The 19,574-nt window shown below is 45.2% G+C and overlaps 1 protein-coding gene across 1 annotated transcript in view; it reads left to right on the top strand.

Moving 5' to 3' along the window:
- Positions 1-19,574, top strand: part of bahcc1b (BAH domain and coiled-coil containing 1b) — a 275,740-nt gene that overhangs the window by 226,492 nt on the left and 29,674 nt on the right. Inside the window, 1 exon segment of the mRNA XM_055653977.1 lies at positions 2,379-2,487. Within this exon segment, the coding sequence (XP_055509952.1) occupies positions 2,379-2,487 (109 nt within the window).

Raw genomic sequence — 19,574 nt, 5'->3', positions numbered from 1 at the left:
TGTATCAACAAGACTCCTCTGTCCAGTGCCAACCACGCCTTAGCTAGAAACACTATCGGGGAGGCACTGTGGGGCAGTGGTGGAGTTGCTGCCTTACAGCACCAGTCACCCGGGTTTGACTCTGACTACAGGTGCTGTCTGTATGGAGTTTGTATGTTCTCCCTGTAACCGTGTGGGTTTTCTCCGGGTGATCCGGTTCCTTCCCACATTTCAAGGACGTACAGGTTTGTATGTTAATTGGTTTCTGCAATTTGACGGTAGTGTGTACGATACAACTAGTGTATGGGTAATGGGTGGTCGGCATGGTCTAAGTGGGATAAAGGGGCTGTTTCTACGCTGTATCTCTAAACTAAATTAGTGTACGGGTAATCGTTGGTCGGCACGGATTCGGTGGGCCGAAGGGCCTGCTTCTACGCTGTGTCTCTAAACTAAACTGAACTCATCACCTCTGAATCATGAGCCCCATCCTACACAACAGAATATTGACTGGCACCCTACTCTAGTACACGGAGAATGCTGGACTGTCAGAAGTGAATTAAATGTAGGTCCTACCTGTTCTCTATCAGGTGAATGTGAAATATTTTATTATGCTATTTTCATAAGTTCATAAGTGATAGGAGCAGAATTGAGCAATTCGGCTCATCAAGTCTGCTCTGCCATTCAACCATGGCAGATCTATCTTTCCCTCCTAACTTCTAACTAAATGTTTTTTTCAATACATGATGACGCATTCCCTGAGTGGCCTCAACCAGCCACACTCAAATCAAAATTGCAAAATGTTTCATTAAATTGTTTAGGCACAGAGGCTGCTTCAATAGACAATAGACAATTCCTATAGTCTATACAATATAGTCTATTCAATATAGCCTGTAACATAGCTGCCAATAGTCAGGTTGATGCCAGCTCGGAGCAGAGCATGCGCATGAAAGGTTTATAGGCAAGTAGAATTAGCTTAAATAGGCATGTTAGTCAGCATGGGTGAATTGGACCGAAGGACACGTTTCTTTGCTGTATAACTCTATGAGTCTGTGAATCAATCTTGTCAGTCCCATTTCCTGTTCTTTCCCCACTGCCATACAAACTCTCAAGGCAGCTTGCTGTGCATATACTGACTGCCAAGTTTCTACATCGCGGCAATAACTGCAAAATAAAAGCACCTTAATGGCTGTAATGCACTTTGGGATGTTTGAGGTTATGAAAGGTATTCTATAAAAATCCTGTGATTCTGTGGTTTTATAGCCTTCTCATGCTGCTTACATGAGCTGGGACAGAGATAGATAGTCCAGCACAGTCAGTGGGAGGGTGGCGTGTGATGAGGTTATTACCAGGTCCAAGCATTCAGTTCAGTGCACAATTAATTTAGTTTAGTTTATAGTCAATATGAACAGTGAAAAGCTTTTTTGTCGCTTGCTATCCAGTCAGCCGAAATAATATACATGATCACAATCAAGTCGCCCACAGTGTACAGATACAGGATAAAAGGAATAATGTTGAGAGCAATATAAATTTCAGCTTTACCAACAGGAATTTATAACTGCCTAGTCTTATGTATTAAACGCATGGGGCGGCACAGTGGTGCAGCGGTCGGGTTGTTGCTTTACAGCGCCAGAGACCCAGGTTCAATCCTGACTACTGGTGCTGTCTGTACGGGATTTGTATGGTCTCCCTGTGACCGCGTGGGTTTACTGTGGGTGCTCCGGTTTCCTCCCACACTCTAAGGACGTACAGGTTTGGAGGTTAATTGGCTTCAGGAAATTGTCCCTAGTGTGTAGAATAGTGCTGGTGTACAGGGTGATCACTGGTCGTCACGGGCTCGGTGGGACGAAGGGCCTGTTTCTGCGCTGTAACTCTAAACAAAACTAAATTAAATGAGAATAGGATGGCTAAAAGAAGTGCAAGAGGACATAGAACATCGAACAATACAGCACAACCCTAACTCACGCTGTAACTCTAAAGTCTAAAGTAAAAGTTGCATATTCTTACCAGTGTTCAAGAAGGAACTGCAGATGCTGGAAAATCGAAGGTACACAAAAATGCTGGAGAAACTCAGCGGGTGCAGCAGCATCTATGGAGCGAAGGAAATAGGTAACGTTTCGGGCCGAAACCCTTCTTCAGTCTGAAGAAAGGTTTCGGCCCGAAACGTCACCTATTTCCTTCGCTCCATACATAGATCTTCAGTCTGAAGAAGGGTTTCGGCCCGAAACGTTACCTATTTCCTTCGCTCCATAGATGCTGCTGCACCCGCTGAGTTTCTCCAGCATTTTTGTATTCTTACCAGTATTCTTTTGCAGAGTTCATTGTGAGGCTACCTCTGCAATCAATATATTCATAATATTAGATTACTTTGTAAGGCTTTTTTTTTAAATGTTTATCCACAGGTACTTGATGTCAGGCCTCTTTCTCGCCAGTTCCTGCCTCCTGCCACCAGGGTCTGTGCTTACTGGAGTCAGAAATCCCGCTGCTTGTACCCAGGAACCATCATTCAAAGTAGGTGGATCCCTCCGTTTCCTGCATGTCCACATGCCTATCCATAAACTATGTATATCGAATGTGGAAGGAGCGTTTGAGGTAGAATCAGAGGATAAAATAAGGCATATTATAACAATCAGTAGGTAATTGGCCAAAGTACAAATAACTTTAATGTAACCAATATAATGAATTTGATGAAGCCTTGGGAATGGGGCGTACAGTGGCCTCGTCACAGCACCAGAGACCCGAGTTCAAGACTCCAGGGTGTTTTATTGTCATGTGTTCCAGATAAGACAATGAAATTCTTACTTGCTGCAGCACAACAGAATATGTAAACATAGTATGCTGTAAACAATATAAACGAGAGAGGAAAAAAACCTGACTATGGGCGCTGTCTGTACGGTGTTTGTACGTTCTCCCTGTGACCGCGTGGGTTTTCTCCGGGTGCTTCGGTTTCCTCCCACATTCCAAAGACGTGCAGGTCTGTGGGTTAATTGGCTTCTGTAAATTGTCCCTAGTGTGTGGGATAAAATGAGTGTATGGCTGATCACTGGATCGACGTGGATTCAGCGGGACGAAGGGCCTGTTTCTGCGCTGTATCTCTAAACAAAACTAAATTAAATGAGAATTGGATGGCTAAAAGAAGTGCAAGAGGACATAGAACAGTACAGCACACGAGGAAGTTAAAAGATGGCTCTGTGGTGCAGCGGGTAGAGCTGCTGCCTCACAGTGCCAGAGACCCAGGTTCGATCCTGTCCTCGGGCGCTATCTACCAAGGTTGCACATTCTCCCTGTGACCGCGTGGGTTTCTTCCGAGTGCTCCGGTTTCCTCCCACATCCCAAAGGCGTGCGGGTTTGCAGGATCAATTAGCCTCTGTAAATTGCCCCTCGTGCGCTGTGAGTGGATGAGAAAGTGGAACGACATAGAACGAGTGTGAGCTGGTGATCGATGGTCAGCGTGCACTGGGAAGACAATGGGCCGAAGGGCCTGTTTCCACGCTGTATCTGTGAACCAAGTAACCTGAAAGGACCACAGACGTACTGGACTATGTTGCGTCAGTCCCTATACCAATAACTAACCAAAGGAAGATCTTGCATCCTCACCAGTATAACTGGCCAGCTTCCTGTACCTGCTGGAGGCCAGTAGTGATGTTGTGCACTTGTTATTGAACAAATTCAATCCATTTTGCCACTGTGGTGTCAGCTGACAACAGTCCTGGAGATGGTTAAATTAGTACCTTTTTTTTTACTATCAAATATTTCATGCACCATTTAACAAGTTTCTCCCCAGCCAGCTGGGAGTCACTGGAATAGTTTAATGTGATGCGTGCCATAGGGGAGTGAGTTGGTAATGTGAGAGTACTCAATGTTTCGGCACAGAAACAAAGGGCGGTTTTGGGAAATTTGGCCTTGTTCTGTTCCCTCCCTGACACACTATATAATCTTGTTCCTATCCTGTGAGCTCATTTCAAGAGCTTCCTGTAACTTGAGCAAAGCATTTTGATCTTATGTGCCTGCGTTAATAACCATTAGTGTAATTCACGGTTTCAAATTTTGATTTAAAGTTTTCCCCTCTATATAGAACAGATTGCAGCACAAGAACAGGCCTTTAGTGTACAATGTCTGTGCTGAACATGATGCCAAGCACAAAATCCAGGCGCAAAATGCTTGGGTGACTCAGTGGGTCAGGCAGCATCTCTGGAGAAAAGGAATGGGTGACGTTTCGGTTCGAGATCCATTTGCCCATCCAAAAGTCTCCTAAATGCCACTTTCTTATCTGTCTCCACCACCACCCCTGGCTGCGCATTCCAGGCACTCACCGCCCTCTGTCCCGAACATCTTCCTAAAATCGAATCTCCTCTTCAGCTCTGTTGAATCTGAACATTGAGATCAGATCTAGCTGTGACGTTATTGCTTCCTGTGACTGCCTCCGTATCCCCGCACAGTTATACCATGTTCCTACTTTCACATTGCTAATCTATTCTTCAATTCGAATGCTGGCACAATTGCTTTCCTGTACTGTACTGTGAGCTCATTGTCTTTCCCAACAATATTGTGATGCCTTTGATTCCCTTTGGAGTAGTGTGATGTTGCGACTTCTCATTGTGTACTGTGGCAATTCATTCCCAGAACTTTATTACTTTGGCTGGGCCTAGCAGTGCGTGTAGCAGCGACAATTATTCTCGCTAGTTCTCAGTCAGACCGATAAATGTAAAACAAAAGCCTAGAAATTCACCTGTGCAACGCCTACCAATCATGTTTACATGGCATTAACCTGAATGACATGCATTTCCGGGTGATATCATGCCAGACATTAATAACGTGTACATTTTCATGATACAAGAAATGTGTGTGCCCTTGTTCTCTTGGCTTCCCCTCGTGGAAATTATGGCGACACTCGTGAAACACACAAAATCTGTTTCTGTTGAGAATTCCAGTAGTTGACCTGAAGCGATGCTGTTCACTCACAGAGGAGTCAGCGTTTAAAATCACGGAAGGTTGTGCGGCGGGTGTTACTGCTTCCTCACAGGCCTGCATTCAATGCTGGAATGGAATTGATTTCTTTTCACTGAAATCATGTTCGTTTCCTTCAGGTCCTCACATTTCCTCCCGCATCTCAGAAACATGCTGGTAGATTAGTTAGACACAAAATGCAGGAGTAACTTAGCGGGTCAGGCAGCATCTTTGGAGGAAAGGAGAGTCTGCAGTAGGGTCTTGACCCGAAACATCACCGATTCCATTTCGCCAGAGATGCGGCCTGACCCGCTGTGTTACCTCAGCATTTTGTGTCTATCTTCCCTGTAAACCGGCATCTGCAGTTCCTTCCTACACTGGTAGATTCATCGGCGACTTTAGTGCAGGTAAGTGCCAAAATTGTTAAAAGGGCAAGTGATGGAGTAACATTGTATGGTCACAGAGAAATAGGAGGGGAGAAATGAGACACAATAGACTCGATGGGCCAAATGAGTCACTGGAGGTTATTCCTGACAGAATAACCACAGTAATTCGTAGAGTGACTGCATGACTTTGTCTACACCAATGCTGTTTATCTGGTTGTCAATTGGCCAAGTGACTAGTGCCATTCACTTTAAGAAGCATCAGGTTTTAGTGATGCAAAATGAACATTATTGAAACGGCCTTCTATTGGAATTTAGAAGGATGAGGGGGTGCCTCATTGAAACATTGAACAGTGACAGGCCCGCATTGAGTGGATGTGGAGAGGATATTTCTACTAGTGGGAGGGTCTAGGACCAGAGGGCATACAGAGGGAATGAGAGAAAAAAGGGAAGAGGTGAGCCCGTACGGGGAAAAATAAGGAACGAGACAGATGACAAGGAAGTAGGGACCAGAGGTGGAAATTGCCTGGGGGAGGGAGATGGGGGGGGGGAGTCGTTGAGAGTTTTGCATTCTAGTTGGAGTTGGGAGGCGCAGGGTGCAAGTGGGGACAGGAACTGGGAGGGAAGAGATGGAGTATTCACGTAAACTTGTGAGCTGTGCCTGAGTTAGCCTGGAGCAGCCATTTTGAAGCTGTTGGTTTGATTTTGCAAAGTTGCATTGACTCCACGACAGATTGACTTCTTTCCACAACTTTAATTCTGCTTAATCGGTGTGGAATCAAAGATTTACGACCACATCTGTGCTTGATGCAATCTCCAGTTTGCAACTGGGCCCATTTATATATTTTTTAAATGTTACGCATCACCTGGCACGCTGGGCCACTTTGAACGCGTTTAAACTTTCCAAGCACCAAAAACTGTGGCTCAAACTTTAATCCGGTAGATTGGGAGAATGGAGCCGGGGACGAGAGCCAGGGCCAGCAAGAGAGCAGGTATTGTCATTAAGCAACGTGGGATTGAGCGATCCTGGCAAAATAACTTGGGGGCTAGCACGTTTCCTGAGCTTCCTACTAGTGAACAGTAACTGATTCCATGTGAGTTGTGGAGCTGACTGATCCCAGCTCCAACGCGCTACACAGCTACACTTCACTTTGCGTACACAAGCTGTGTGTGGTGGGCCCCTTCTTGTCAACTTAATGGTGCCCTCAGGTAGGACCTTGCAAACGGCAACGGCACACAAACACTTGGTGCTGTGTACAAACCAAACAATTGATCCCCAAATGTTGATCTTCTACCATTTTTGGTCCATCAGGTGTAAAGACTACAGCCTGGCTCTGCTGGTGCTCTGTTTTAATCCATTTCCAAATGCAAAACCAAATGTTATATAGTGAGCGTCACGGTGGTACAGCGGTAGAGTTGCTGCCTCACAGCGCCAGTTCGGGTTTGATTCTGACTACGGGTGTTGACTGTACGGAGATTGTATTTTCTCCCCGTGACCACGTGGGTTTTCTCCGGGCGCTCTGGTTTCCTCGCACACACTCCAAAGATGTACAGGTTTGTAGGTTAATTGTCCCTAGTGTGTAGGATAGTGTATGGGGATCGCTGGTCGGTGGGGTGATGGGCCTGTTTCCGTGCTGTATCTCTAAACTAAAATCCACCAGTAAAATCTCATTCATAATGAAAGGAATGAAATTCTAAAGGAAGTGATAGGGGAGGTGCTGAGAGGCTGCTTTTTTTTTCCCTGTAAGGAAGTATTTCCTTGCAACATGGAAATAAATCTGTTCAGCCCATTGATTTCATGCCAGCTCACAGTGCAATCGCATTCTGCCATAACTTTCCCCTGTAGCCTATTCTCTCTACATCCCCATTGGCCTCCCCCCAATTCTGCCACTAATATGCGAGAGGCAATGAATGACTTGGGATGTGGAGCAAAACCAAAGCACGTTTTGGAATCTATTTGTCACAGGGAGAAATCACAAAATCATGAGAGGAATAGATCGGATAGACGCACAGAGTCCCCTGGCCAGAATAGAGGAATCGTGAACCAGAGTACATAGGTTTAAGGTGAGGGGAGGGAAAGATTTAATAGGAACCTGAAGGGTAACCTTTTTACACAAAGGGTGGTGCATGGAATGAGCTGGGTAGTTGAGGCAGGTACTATCGCAACGTTGAAGAAACATACATGGATAGAGTAGGTTTGGAGGGATATTGGCCAAACGCAGGCATGTTGGACAAGTGTAGATGGGACATGTTGGTCGATGTGGGCAAGTTGGGCCAAAGGGCCTGTTTCCACACTGTAAGACTCTATGACAAACTCACTATTGCGACATTCTGTGAACTGCAGCCCGGTCAGCCCTGGAGGATTAAACCTGGATCACAGATGTTGTGTGGCAGTGGCTCAATGAACAACACCACGGGCTCCCCATAGTTTCAGGAGAAGTGGCCCGCCATTTAGGTCTGAATTACTTAGAGGTCAGGTGACTCGAGACCAAATGTGAAAAATTGCCAGACAACACCCCGATAACAGTTACTGCTCAGTCATAGTAACCTACGGGATATGTTGCCTCATCATCATTACTTTTTTGCAAATCTTTCATCCATTTGTTCCATATCTCTCTAGACCACCGTCTATATCTCTCGTTTCCCTTTCCCCTGACTCTCAGTCTGAAGAAGGGTCTCGACCCGAAACGTCAACTATTCCTTTTCTCCAGAGATGCTGCCTGATCCACTGAGTTACTCCAGCTTTTGTGTGGATATTCATTGCTTAAGTATATCCAAGACTGTGAGCCAGGGTTTGTTAGAGGGTCAACAGATTTGAGGACTGGACAGGAAAAAAGACCAGAGTTATAAGATCGGCCGTGATCTTCTTGGAAGACAGAGTAGACTCAAGGGTCTCTTGGTTGCTCTCTGCTCCTTTCTTTTATGTTCTTCTTTTTTCTTTTGAATATATTGCTCTAGGTAAGTCCGAAACTTTTAGTTTCTATCTTGATCAGCACCGTCATTTGATTGTTGGCTAAGTAGACCTCTAATTTTAACCAGCTTAGCAACCTTGGGCGGTGGTAGTTGCTGCATTACAGCAATTACAGCTCCAGAGACCCGAGTTCGATCCCGACTACGGATGCTGTCTATACGGAGTTTGTACGTTCCCCCCGTGACCGCATGGGTTTTCTCCGAGATTTTCGGTTTCCTCCCACACTCCAAAGACCTACAGGTTTGTAGATTAATTGGCTTGGTGTAAATGTAAAATTGTCCCTAGTGTGCGAGGATCGCTGGACGGTGCGGACTCGATGGGCCAAAGGGCCAGTTTCCGCACTGTATCTCCAAACTAAAAACGAAACCACCTACGCAGCAGTCCAACGACTGCGACAGGGGTAGATGGGCAGGACCCTCGGAAACGGGGGATTTGTGCGCGATGGGAAAATAAAGAGGCCTGGCACTTGCAAAGAGACACGAGTTACATCACTGAGAAAATTACATGGAATGTGGTAAATGGGTTCAGCATTTGGAAAGGTGCCAGGGTACTTTGTAAAAAATGGGAAGTCATTGCACCCTGCTGTGACACATTAGTAAAATCACTATAATTTGCTCAAGTGCTGAAAGGACGCGGCTAAATAAGCTGGAAGGTGGAGTTGCAACTTGATGCGGTGGAAAAATGTTCTTTTGTATCTGGGGTGGAAGCTGTATTGTTTGGCTAATACAGCGGAGGCTCAGTTTGCTTAGAGATTTAATATTATTTCCACACACACACATATTTAGCAATTTTGTTCTGCATTTGCTTTTGGACCGCTCTGAAGCCTGCAGTAATGCGTGCACGCAAGTGGAAGTGAGTGCTCGGTGTTGCCACGCACAAAATTCACAATGGAGAAGCTATTGCTGAGCAGAGGAAGGCGCTAAAGCAAGCAGCAAATTAATAGCAGTAAAGTCGTCGAATGGGGCTTTATTTATCACCTATGCAACTGCACAGTGAGATTCTTTTTGCATATATTACACATGCAGGTGCTGTCATTTTTGGCACCTTTATTCAAAGTCCAGAGATAAGATGCCATCTAAACCAGCCCTGTTTACCCGCATTTGGCCAAATATCTCTCCAACCATTTGTCATTCATTTACTTGTCCAGGTATCGTTAAATGTTGTTATTGTACCGGCCTCAACTACCTCCTCTGGCAGGTTTCCCCCACACATCGTGTGAAAAAGTTCATCAGGTTCCTATTTCCCTTCTCACCTCAAACCTATGTTCTTTTGGTTCTTGATCTCCCTACTCTGGGTAAAAGACTGTTCATTCACCCTATCAATCCCCTCATGATTTTATACACCTCAATAAAATCACCCCTCGGCCTCCTATACTCCAAGGAATCAACTCACAGCTTGCCCATTCTCTACCCTATAGCTCAGACCCTCGAGTCCTGACAACATCCTGGTAAATCTCTGCATTTTTGGAAGCTTTTCTGGAAGTGTTTTCCTTGCTCCAGGGGTAGCATAGGCAGACCTCAGGGCTGCTTTTGACCCTTGGTCAAGCTCTGTAAAAGCATTAGACTGCCCTAGTGGTTGCCATCTCAAAGTCCTTTTGCACAATGCAGGTGGGTAAAGTCATCACACTGTGGTGTTGGTGGGCCCCCTGCCTGAAAAGGCAGTAGCTTCCCTTTTGCGTACACTATGCCTGGGCAGAGGGTGAAAGGAGATCAGGTGAGTCTGAGCCTGGGGCAGGAGTCAGGCAGTCACGAGAAAGGTTGAAAGGGCTGCTTGTGGATCGGACTGTGGAAGGTGAGTGGACTAGAATCACCAGCTGCTTGAGGCTGGGGATGCGATTAGTGAGTTGGGATCAGTGGTGATCAACACTTGACTTTGGCCTGGTGATTGCTGAGTCAGAGGGATAACCAGTGAGACAGGAACGATCGATAAGCCATGTTGAGATGTCAGTGATGAGAGCGGTCAGAACCAAAGTTAACGAAGTTACCCAACTGGGTTTACAGCGCTGGCCTGGGACCTATTTATGGAGCTGTTTAAATTAGTGTAGAGGTACAGCGCGGAAACAGGCCCTTCAGCCCAGCGAGCCCTCGCTGACCAGCGGTCACCTCGTACACTAGCACCGTCCTACACACGAGGGACAATTTTATGATTATTACTGAAGCCAATTAACCTACAAACCTGTACGTCTTTGTGGGAATGTGTCCCGAATGTGGGAGGAAACCGGAGCACCTGGAGAAATCCCACATGGTCACAGGGTGAAAGTACAAACTCCGTACAGACAGCACCCGTGGTCAGGATCGTACCTGAATCTCTGCCGCTGTGAGGCAGCAACTTTACTGCTGTGCCACCGTGCCGCCCTATGAAATATGAAAGCGGTTAGGGCTGAGAGTGCCCAGTAACAGGCATGCTTCACGGTCACATGGACTATTTTCCCCATGGCAACAATGGGAGTACAATCACTATGTGAGCATCTGATCCGGTACATTTTGTCGTTCGGGGAGGACAATTCCCCATCAGCCTTGAGCGGTAATGTGATGTGATCCAGAAGCCAATGCAATTGCTTTCCAATGCGAGGACAAATGGATTTCATTCACGTAGCATTGAGAAAGGAAACACCAGATGACTAAATCCCTTGGCCTAGTGAGTCAGAAGAAGCGTTAGTGCAGCACAGTCCACTGTATTCATGTACACTGAGAACTCTCTGGCTGGCTCCACGATGGGCAGTGTGAAGCAAGACAGCACCACTGTACTAAAACAAGACCTTATGTCAGTCAGGACGCACAAGGGGCTTTCATGGGCAGTTTTACGTTGAACATAGAGAGTTGTTCACCCAGTGAGTTGTGAATCTGTGGAATTCTATGCCACAGAAGGCAGTGGAGGCCAATTCACTGGATGTTTTCAAGAGAGAGTTAGATATAGCTCTGAATCAAGGGATATGGGGAGAAAGCAGGAACGGGGTACTGATTTAGGATGATCAGCCATGATCATATTGAATGGCGGTGCTGGCTCTAATGGCCAACTCCTGCACCTATTTTCTATGTTATTGCCCAAAAGGCCCTTCTGTTTGACAAGCCATTCACTTCATCATATCATTCACTTCATCATTCAGCATTCAGTGTGGAAACAGGCCCCTCAACCCAACTTGTCCACATAGACCAACATGTCCCATCTACACAAGCCCCACCTGTCTGCCAATCCCCCTCTAAATCTGTCCTAGCCATGTACTGTACCTGTCTAAATGTTTCTTAAACATTGCGATAGTAATACTTAAACTCTTTTAATAAGTGTCCAGGTATTAGTCCTATGTATCTTTTAACTCAAAAATGCTGGAGAAACTAAGCAGGTGCAGCAGCATCTATGGAGCGAGGGAAATAGGCAACGTTTCGTCCCGAAACGTTGCCTATTTCCTTCGCTCCATAGATGCTGCTGCACCCGCTGAGTTTCTCCAGCATTTTTGTGTACCTTCGATTTTCCAGCATCTGCAGTTCCTTCTTAAACACTAATATCTTTTAACTCAATCTGACCATTTCGGGCCTTGAATTTCCTATGCAACATATTACACCATTGATCCGTATTTACGTTAAAGAACGCATAGATAATTTCCCCTATTTGTCTGCATCAAAATGCAGCCCACTGCTTGATTGCTAGTCGCTAATGTAATAGTTAATGAAAATTATGAAAAGAAACAACTTGCATTGTATCACAGTTACCACATGCTAAAACATCCAGAGGCACTTCACTAAAATAACACCATCAACATTAGATGCCAAAGAATTTACCAAAACATATGACAAGAGGCATTTAGACAGAGTCTGAAGAAGGGTCTCTTCCCGAAACGTTTACCCGTTCCTTCTCTCCAGAGATGCTGCCTGTCCCGCTGAGTTATTCCAGCACTTTGTGTCTATCCAAGGAGCAATTTAAGATGTCGTAGTGGCAGGAAGCAAGGCGACATCATGTAGTTTTACATCATGTAAAATGAGGACCATGATGAAGATTTTGTGTAAGTCGACGGGGAGCCTTGTTCACGTTGAAGACACCACAGAGCTCCGCGTATTTCTTTGATCTGTGGAAGTAATTGCAAATGCTAAGTGTGTTGGCAGGGGTGCTGCATGTAGACCAGTGTTTGTCAGGAGCAGAAGTGAATGCAAGATGCAGTTTATGTGCACAGCCACACACGTTATTATAGTTACCCTCCTCCACGACCTTCAGCCTGGTGTCAGTTGCAAAGACAAATTAAGCCCTTCGGCCCACTCATCACCAGACCACGGTGGAAAGTTTGGAGCAGGGGCTGCTGCTGTGCAGCCACATTAACAAGTGCAGGCCCACTACAGGTTTCCACAGGGCAGCCACAGGTATGTGGTGGGAATGTAGCCTCACGCCATCAGTCCACGATCGATTGTGCATTGCAGAGTTGCTCCACGCATGACTGATGAGACCAATGACTCTTCTCTCAGCCTCTCTAACAAAAAGCTTTGCACAGAATTGACCAATAAAACTTGAGAAATGTCTTGATCGCATGCACGATGTTGCATCAACTACAATGAGCAGGTGGTTAATAAATGTATCATTTCATTGGCTTTAGATTTCCTGAGATATCATTGCCATCCACATTGCGTACTTCACACAGGTGTATTATGCATGTTGTCCCTGAATTTCATGGGACTCTTAAGGGCGACGTGGTGATGCAGAGGAGAGTTGCTGCCTTACAGCGTCAGAGACCCTGGTTCAATCCTGACTATGGGTGCTGTCTGTACAGAATTCTAATGTTCTCCCCATGACCTGTGTGGGTTCTCTCAGGGTGCTCCAATTTCCTCCAACATTCCAAAGACGTAACGGTTTGGATGCTAATCGGCCTGATAAAATTGTAAATTGTCTCTAGTGTGTAGGATAGTACGGGGATCAGTGGGTCGAAGGGTATGTTTTCGCGCTGTATTTCTAAACTAAACTTGCGTGTTCTAACTAGTTTGCATCCAACACCCGTTCCGAAGAGGTCTACGTTTATTATTGGCATAAAGGGAGGAATAATTTTGCCCACTCCTAGTTGGCATCGGTATGTTAAATACCCCTAAGCAGCTTGTAACATTTGAGTAAATGCAGGAAAAAACAGCTGCTTTCGCACCTCATCCGTTTGTGAACTTGTCCATTGAAAATCTAACCAATGTCAAATGTAGTGGACAGTTGAAGCTGGGAGACCATTACATTTTCCGTAGATTGAGCATGCATTTTCCAGTTTCCCTTCTTGTTATATGGAGACCCATGAACAGTTTCACAGCAGCGAACAATGCAAAGCCAACCAGTTCCCTCAAAACCTGAGGGCAGCCTTGGTTTTGAATGTTTGGGCATGAGATATGTCAGCATTACTGCCGGAATTACCTACTGAAGAGTAAAGGCGACCTTTGGAAAGCCATACACAATCTCGCTTTACAGTTTGGCAGCATGTTAACCAGAGAGCCTTTGGAACTACCTCTCCCTCTACTGCCATAAAACATCAAAAACACACCGTGCTTCCAAGCCAGATTCTCAGTTCAGACTGAGCTTTCTCCGTTTAACAATGCTTCTAACTCAGAGCACTTTAGTTCAGTTTAGTTTGGTTTAGAGATTCAGGCCCTTCGGCCCACTGGGTCCGCTCCAACCAGCGATCCCTGTGTAGGACATTAACACTCTCCTACACACCATTTTTACATTTACCAAGCCAATTAACCTACAAACCTGTACTTCTTTGGAGTGTGGGAGGAAACCGAAGATCTCGGAGAAAAGCAGCGCAGGTCACGGGGAGAACGTACAAATTCCGTACAGACAGCACCCGTGGTCGGGATCGAACCTGGATCTCTGGAGCTGCAAGCGCTGTATGGCAGCAACTCTACCGCTGCACCACCATGCAGCACTGTTAGATCACAAGGATGGTGTTGTCATACCTTCATTGCTATGGTTTCTGCCACAACACATGTTTGCTGCAGATGCTCTCCGATGAACAAAAGTGCAGCCTCGGGCGATGCAGAAAAGTACTAATGACAGACCCAACAGGACGCGTCTTTTACTGCTGTTTGTGGAGAAAAAAAACATTTAATCGAATGTGAGAGCTCTTCCCAAAGCCTGTTCTCCATGGAGCAATACCAGCCCTGCACTCCAAGTTGCAATGCAAGAATGGAACTTCATCCTGAGTCCTCTTTGGGCCTAGTTTGTGCTGGGCAGGCAGGAGGCCTGGAGCCATTTAAATACTGGGCTTCAGGCTTCATTGTTAAACAAAGTACTCGTCTCGCCACCACAGGCAGTTTCTGCAATCAGCGCAAAGTGTTTTCAGCAAGAAAATTACTATTAATTAACAGGAGCAGGCTACATCAGTTGCAAACAAAATGACAAATCTCAAAACAACAAAGATTTTGATCATTTGCGCAGTAGAAATGATTTGGTTTTTTTTTTATTTGATTGCCTTGGCACTGACATGTTGAGCTGAAGTCTACTGAACTATAAAACATACTGTGCATACTTTCAACTCAAATCTTTCCATTGCTCTTTACTGTATCTCATTACATGTGACAATAAGTGCAAGAAGGAGCTGCTGGTGCTGGTTTACACCAAAGATAGACACAAAATGCTGGAGCAATTCTGCGGGTTAGGCAACATCTCTGGAGAAAAGGAATAGGTGACGTTTCGGGTTGAGACCCTTCATCAGACAAAGAGACAGGGAGGGGGACACTGGAGGTATGGGATGGTACAGAACAAAGCCAAATATACCAATACCAATTGTAGATAATATTATACCAATACCAGTTCTCCAGTTTAACTTGGTCAAAAGTGCTGGAGAAACTCAGCAGGTGAGGCAGCATCTATGGAGCGAAGGAAATAGGCAACGTTTCGGGCCGTTTCACTCCTTCGCTCCATAGATGCTGCCTCACCCGCTGAGGTTCTCCAGCACTTTTGTCTACCTTCGATTTTCCAGCATCTGCAGTTCCTTCTTGAACACTCCAGTTTAACTTACTGTCACATGTACCGAGGTTCAGTGAAAAGCTTTTGTTGCGTGCTATCCAGTCAGCAGAAAGACAATACATGATAACAGTCAAGCCATTTACAGTGTGTAGATATATGACAAGGGAATAACATTTCGTGCAAGGTCGAGGAGTTTTAAGAAAATCATAGTTAAAGTAAGAAATGTTGCTGTAGGAGAAATTTAAGAGTGTGAGCGATTGTAATCTGTGATTGTAGATCTGTTTCTGTGGCTAGCGCGCACATAGCCACCTGGGTTGGGCGTCATCTTGGAAGCAAGAAGCAAACAGGATAAAGCAAACTCATAAAATGCTCTAAGCAAACAAACTCAGTGATGACTTATGGCTATTTAGTTTTGTTTAATTTAGCAACACCGAGTCCACAGCCTTCGGCCCACCGAGTCCACACTGACAGGCGATCCCTGCAAATTAACACTATCCTACACACACTAGCAATGATTTACACTTAAACCAAGCCAATTAACCTACAAACCTGTAGGTTTTTGGAGTGTGGGAGGAAACTAAAGATCTCCGAGAAAACACACACGGTCACGGGGAGAAGGTACAAACTCTGTAGAGACAGCACCCGTAGTCGGGATCGAACCCGGGTCTCTGGCGCTGCAAGAGTATGGCAGCGCCAGAGTATGGCAGCCACTCTACCACTGCACCACTGTTCCGCCCATTCACCTATTATTCACTTTAGCCTGAATGAAACATATTTATTTCACCAGTGTTGCTACCAGAGTTAGTAGCAGAGAGTGAATGTCAGAAGCATAATTTGAACGGCCACTGAACCTGCAGGAACCATTTGCTTTACCAGTTTCAACTGAAACTATAACTCAGCTCAATCAAACTGTCAAAATAGAGTGAATTCAGATTTGCAAACGAGTTTAACAAACATTGGATACATTCTCATTAAATCAAGGAAATCGTAATTGGCCCAGCATGGATCTCTGCATCTCTGCTTGTGTGACCAACCCACTGGTAGAAGCCAGGCTACAACTTGGCTGAAGTACCATTCCTTTAAACAGCTGGAAAAAGCTAGCACAGACCCGATCCAATTAATGATAAGTGGAAACAGCACCTTAAATGCTTCAAATTGGGCTGACGTTTAAAAAAAAAAAAAAAATTAACGTAGTGAAGTGTCTGTGGGTTTTTCTGGTGTTGCTGCCGGTTCTATTACTCAAAATCGGCAGAGCTAACAACAGTACATCCTTTGTGGAAGGTCGTCATTCTCAAACAAAGCACCAGAACTTGTACAAGAATGTATCAAGGACAAACCACATGTGTGCGTAGTTCTTGAAATTCCACTTGCACTTTCTTACATCACCTCCTTTAGTTTAGTTTTATTTTACAGATGCAGAGCGGAAACAGGCCCTTCGCCCCCCCCCCCCCCCCCTCCCCAAGTCCATGCCGACCAGCGGTCCCTGTACACTTGCACTATCCTACACACTAGGGATAATTTACAATTATACTGGGCCAATTAACCTACAAACCTGTATGGCCTTGGAGTGTGGATGGAAACCAGAGCATCCAGGGAAAACCCACGCGGTTACGAGGAGGACATACAAACTCCGTACAGACATCATCTGGTCAGGAACGATCCCGGATCTCTGGCTCCGTAAGGCAGCAACTCTACCGCTGAGCCATCGTACCACCCCAAAATATAATCCTCTTAAAATATAGTCACAAAACCATTCAAACAACCAACTATCTACATACATATAAGTAGTTATCTGGTAGCATCATTTAAACTATGACATTTATCAATCTCTGCCTTGACAAATATCCATTGACTTGGCCTCTATTTGAGTCCAATATCAACCAGTCCATGTAGCTCCTCTGATACTTTGTCTCCAATGAGTGCTGATTGCCTGCTTTCTTTTGCTTCAGCGCTTCCGATTATATCTTCACCATCATATCTATATACGACATACATACATACATGACAATGTCGTGTTTGACTGCAAAGTATACTTTGATCTGCTTTTGCTCAGTTTAAGTGATGTGATTTGGTTGTGGTTTCTGCCTGGGCTGTTCGAGTGTTTCTTTGGGCTCCCAGTATCAGCATGCTCTTCACGGCAATCCATCGTAACCACCTTTGGGAATTATGTCTGTATCATAACTTACTGCCTCATCGATAATAGGTACCTTCAAATCTCGCCCTGTTTGAGCGTCATTCATTTGAAGTATCATCCACAACACTGATAACCAAGGAATGATCCTCACTTCTGTGTCTTGGCTCAGTTCCAACACTGTTGCGACTATCACTTCACTCTCAGAATCAATAATCACAGCTTCCTGAGATTCTAGATCATCTCAAGGGACAGGAATTCTAACAACTCTGGCATCTGTGAAGTTTTCCTTTGAGGGGGGGTCAGCCAAATCTGTTCTGTCTGGGATTTTCTTAACAAACAGCAGCTTGAGTTGACCCTTCCACTGTGCACCTTCATCTGTTCTTGCCTGGGTAGCCGTACACCTTGAAACCTCTTCCCTCACTATAAGTTCGTGTTCATGACAGGAGCAGAATGAGGCCATTTGGCCGATCAAGTCTACTCCGCCATTCAACCATGGCTGACCTATCTTACCCTCTTTACCCACTCTCGTCCTTTACTTCTGAGGCCATGACCTCTGGTCCCAGACTCTCCCACTAGTGGAAACATCCTCTCCACATCCACTTTATCCAGGCCATTATCTCTAACACATGTATGGACTTGCAACCTCCCGGTGCGATGCATTGCTCTGCTCTTGGTCGAAAATATTACCTGAAACCTTCTTCGTTTTTTAGTTTAGTTTAGAGATACAGCGCGGAAACAGGCCCTTCGGCCCACTGGGTCCGCGCCGACCAGTAATTCCCGCATACTCACAATATCCTGCACCTACTAGGGACAATTTTTATATTTACAAAGCCATTTAACCTACATACCTGTACGTGTTTGGAGTGTGGGAGGAAACCGAAGATCTCGTAGAAAAACTCACCCAGGTCACGGGGAGAACATACAAACTCCGTACAGACAGCAACCATAGTCAGGATCGAACCCGGGTCTCCAGCGCTGTATTTGCTGTAAGGCTACAACTCTACCGCTGCGCCACTGTGCCGCTCTGATAACTACTCCAGCCTCTCCCTAATCAGCATTTCTGTCCTTATTTGTAATTCATTCTGAGTGCACGGACAGAATAAATAACACATAAGGACAGAAATAGCGATTAGAGAGATGGTACCTTTTGGTCTGCTCAAATAACTGTTTCAATGGTGCTAATAACTCATATTCCACTTGGTCAGTGTACAACCCAGTGGTATAAATATTAATTTATCTCATTTCCCCCTCTCTCCGTCCCTCCCCCACCCTAGTCGTCTTACTAGTTTCACTGCCATCCTGCTTAGTTTCACTGTTTGTATTTACTCGTTATCACCTTTTCCACAGCCAACATTGGACCATTGAGGGCTCTCACTTTATTCGAGTATCATTGCTGGCTATGTTTTGTTCGTTTCATACCTTTCATTCATTTGTTCTTTGTGCCTTTTCATATTCTGTAGTTTCCCGCTCCCCTGAATCTCAGTCTGAAGAAGGGTCTCGGCCCGAACCGTTACCTATTCCTTTTCTCCAGAGATGCTGCTTGACCCGCTGAGTCACTTCAGCATTTTGTGCCGATCTTTGGTGTAAACCAGCATCTGCAGTTCCTTCCAACACACGGCAATGCATAGTTTGACAGCAAAGTATTTTGTTGCATGACTTTGAGGATTTATAGTGGTGATTTGAGCATTAATGCCCAACATTTCTTCCACCGTCTGTCCATTATTAATGAATAATCCATTCACATTTACCCAACAACTCAAGATTCCACCTGTAATCTGCACAAATTGGCGATGTACGACATTAGAGGTAGTTAGTGAAGAGGTTGGAGGAAAAGGGGCAGAACATTGTTCTCATTTGCATCGGCGATGTGGAAGTGGAAGTTGTGTATTATATGACTTTCAAAATTGATGTCAACGGGGCTGCATTTCTGAATCGTACATTCAATGGGCATATGCTGATGTATTCATATTTGGTTTTGTGTGACAGTGGATGAGTTGGCATCAAGGCAGGAAGTGAGAAGTGGTCTCCCCGGGGACCATACTGAGGTCTACATTTTGCACTTTTTAAGTAAAAATCGTACAATGTAAAAATGTATAACCAAGTTAGCCTCTGGATGGGAGCAGCAATTTGCAGTGACGAGTTGAGTTGAGAAAACTGAAAGAGTTCAGTGTAAAGAAGTGCGTCGTCATTTAGATTGCATGAGAGAGAGGAAAACTGGGGTTTGTTTAGACAGACAAGA

The sequence above is a fragment of the Leucoraja erinacea genome, chromosome 23 (assembly GCF_028641065.1).
Source record: "Leucoraja erinacea ecotype New England chromosome 23, Leri_hhj_1, whole genome shotgun sequence".
NCBI lineage: Eukaryota > Metazoa > Chordata > Chondrichthyes > Rajiformes > Rajidae > Leucoraja > Leucoraja erinaceus.
Note: the sequence above shows the minus strand (reverse complement) of the source record. Positions and strands in the feature narration are given on the sequence as shown.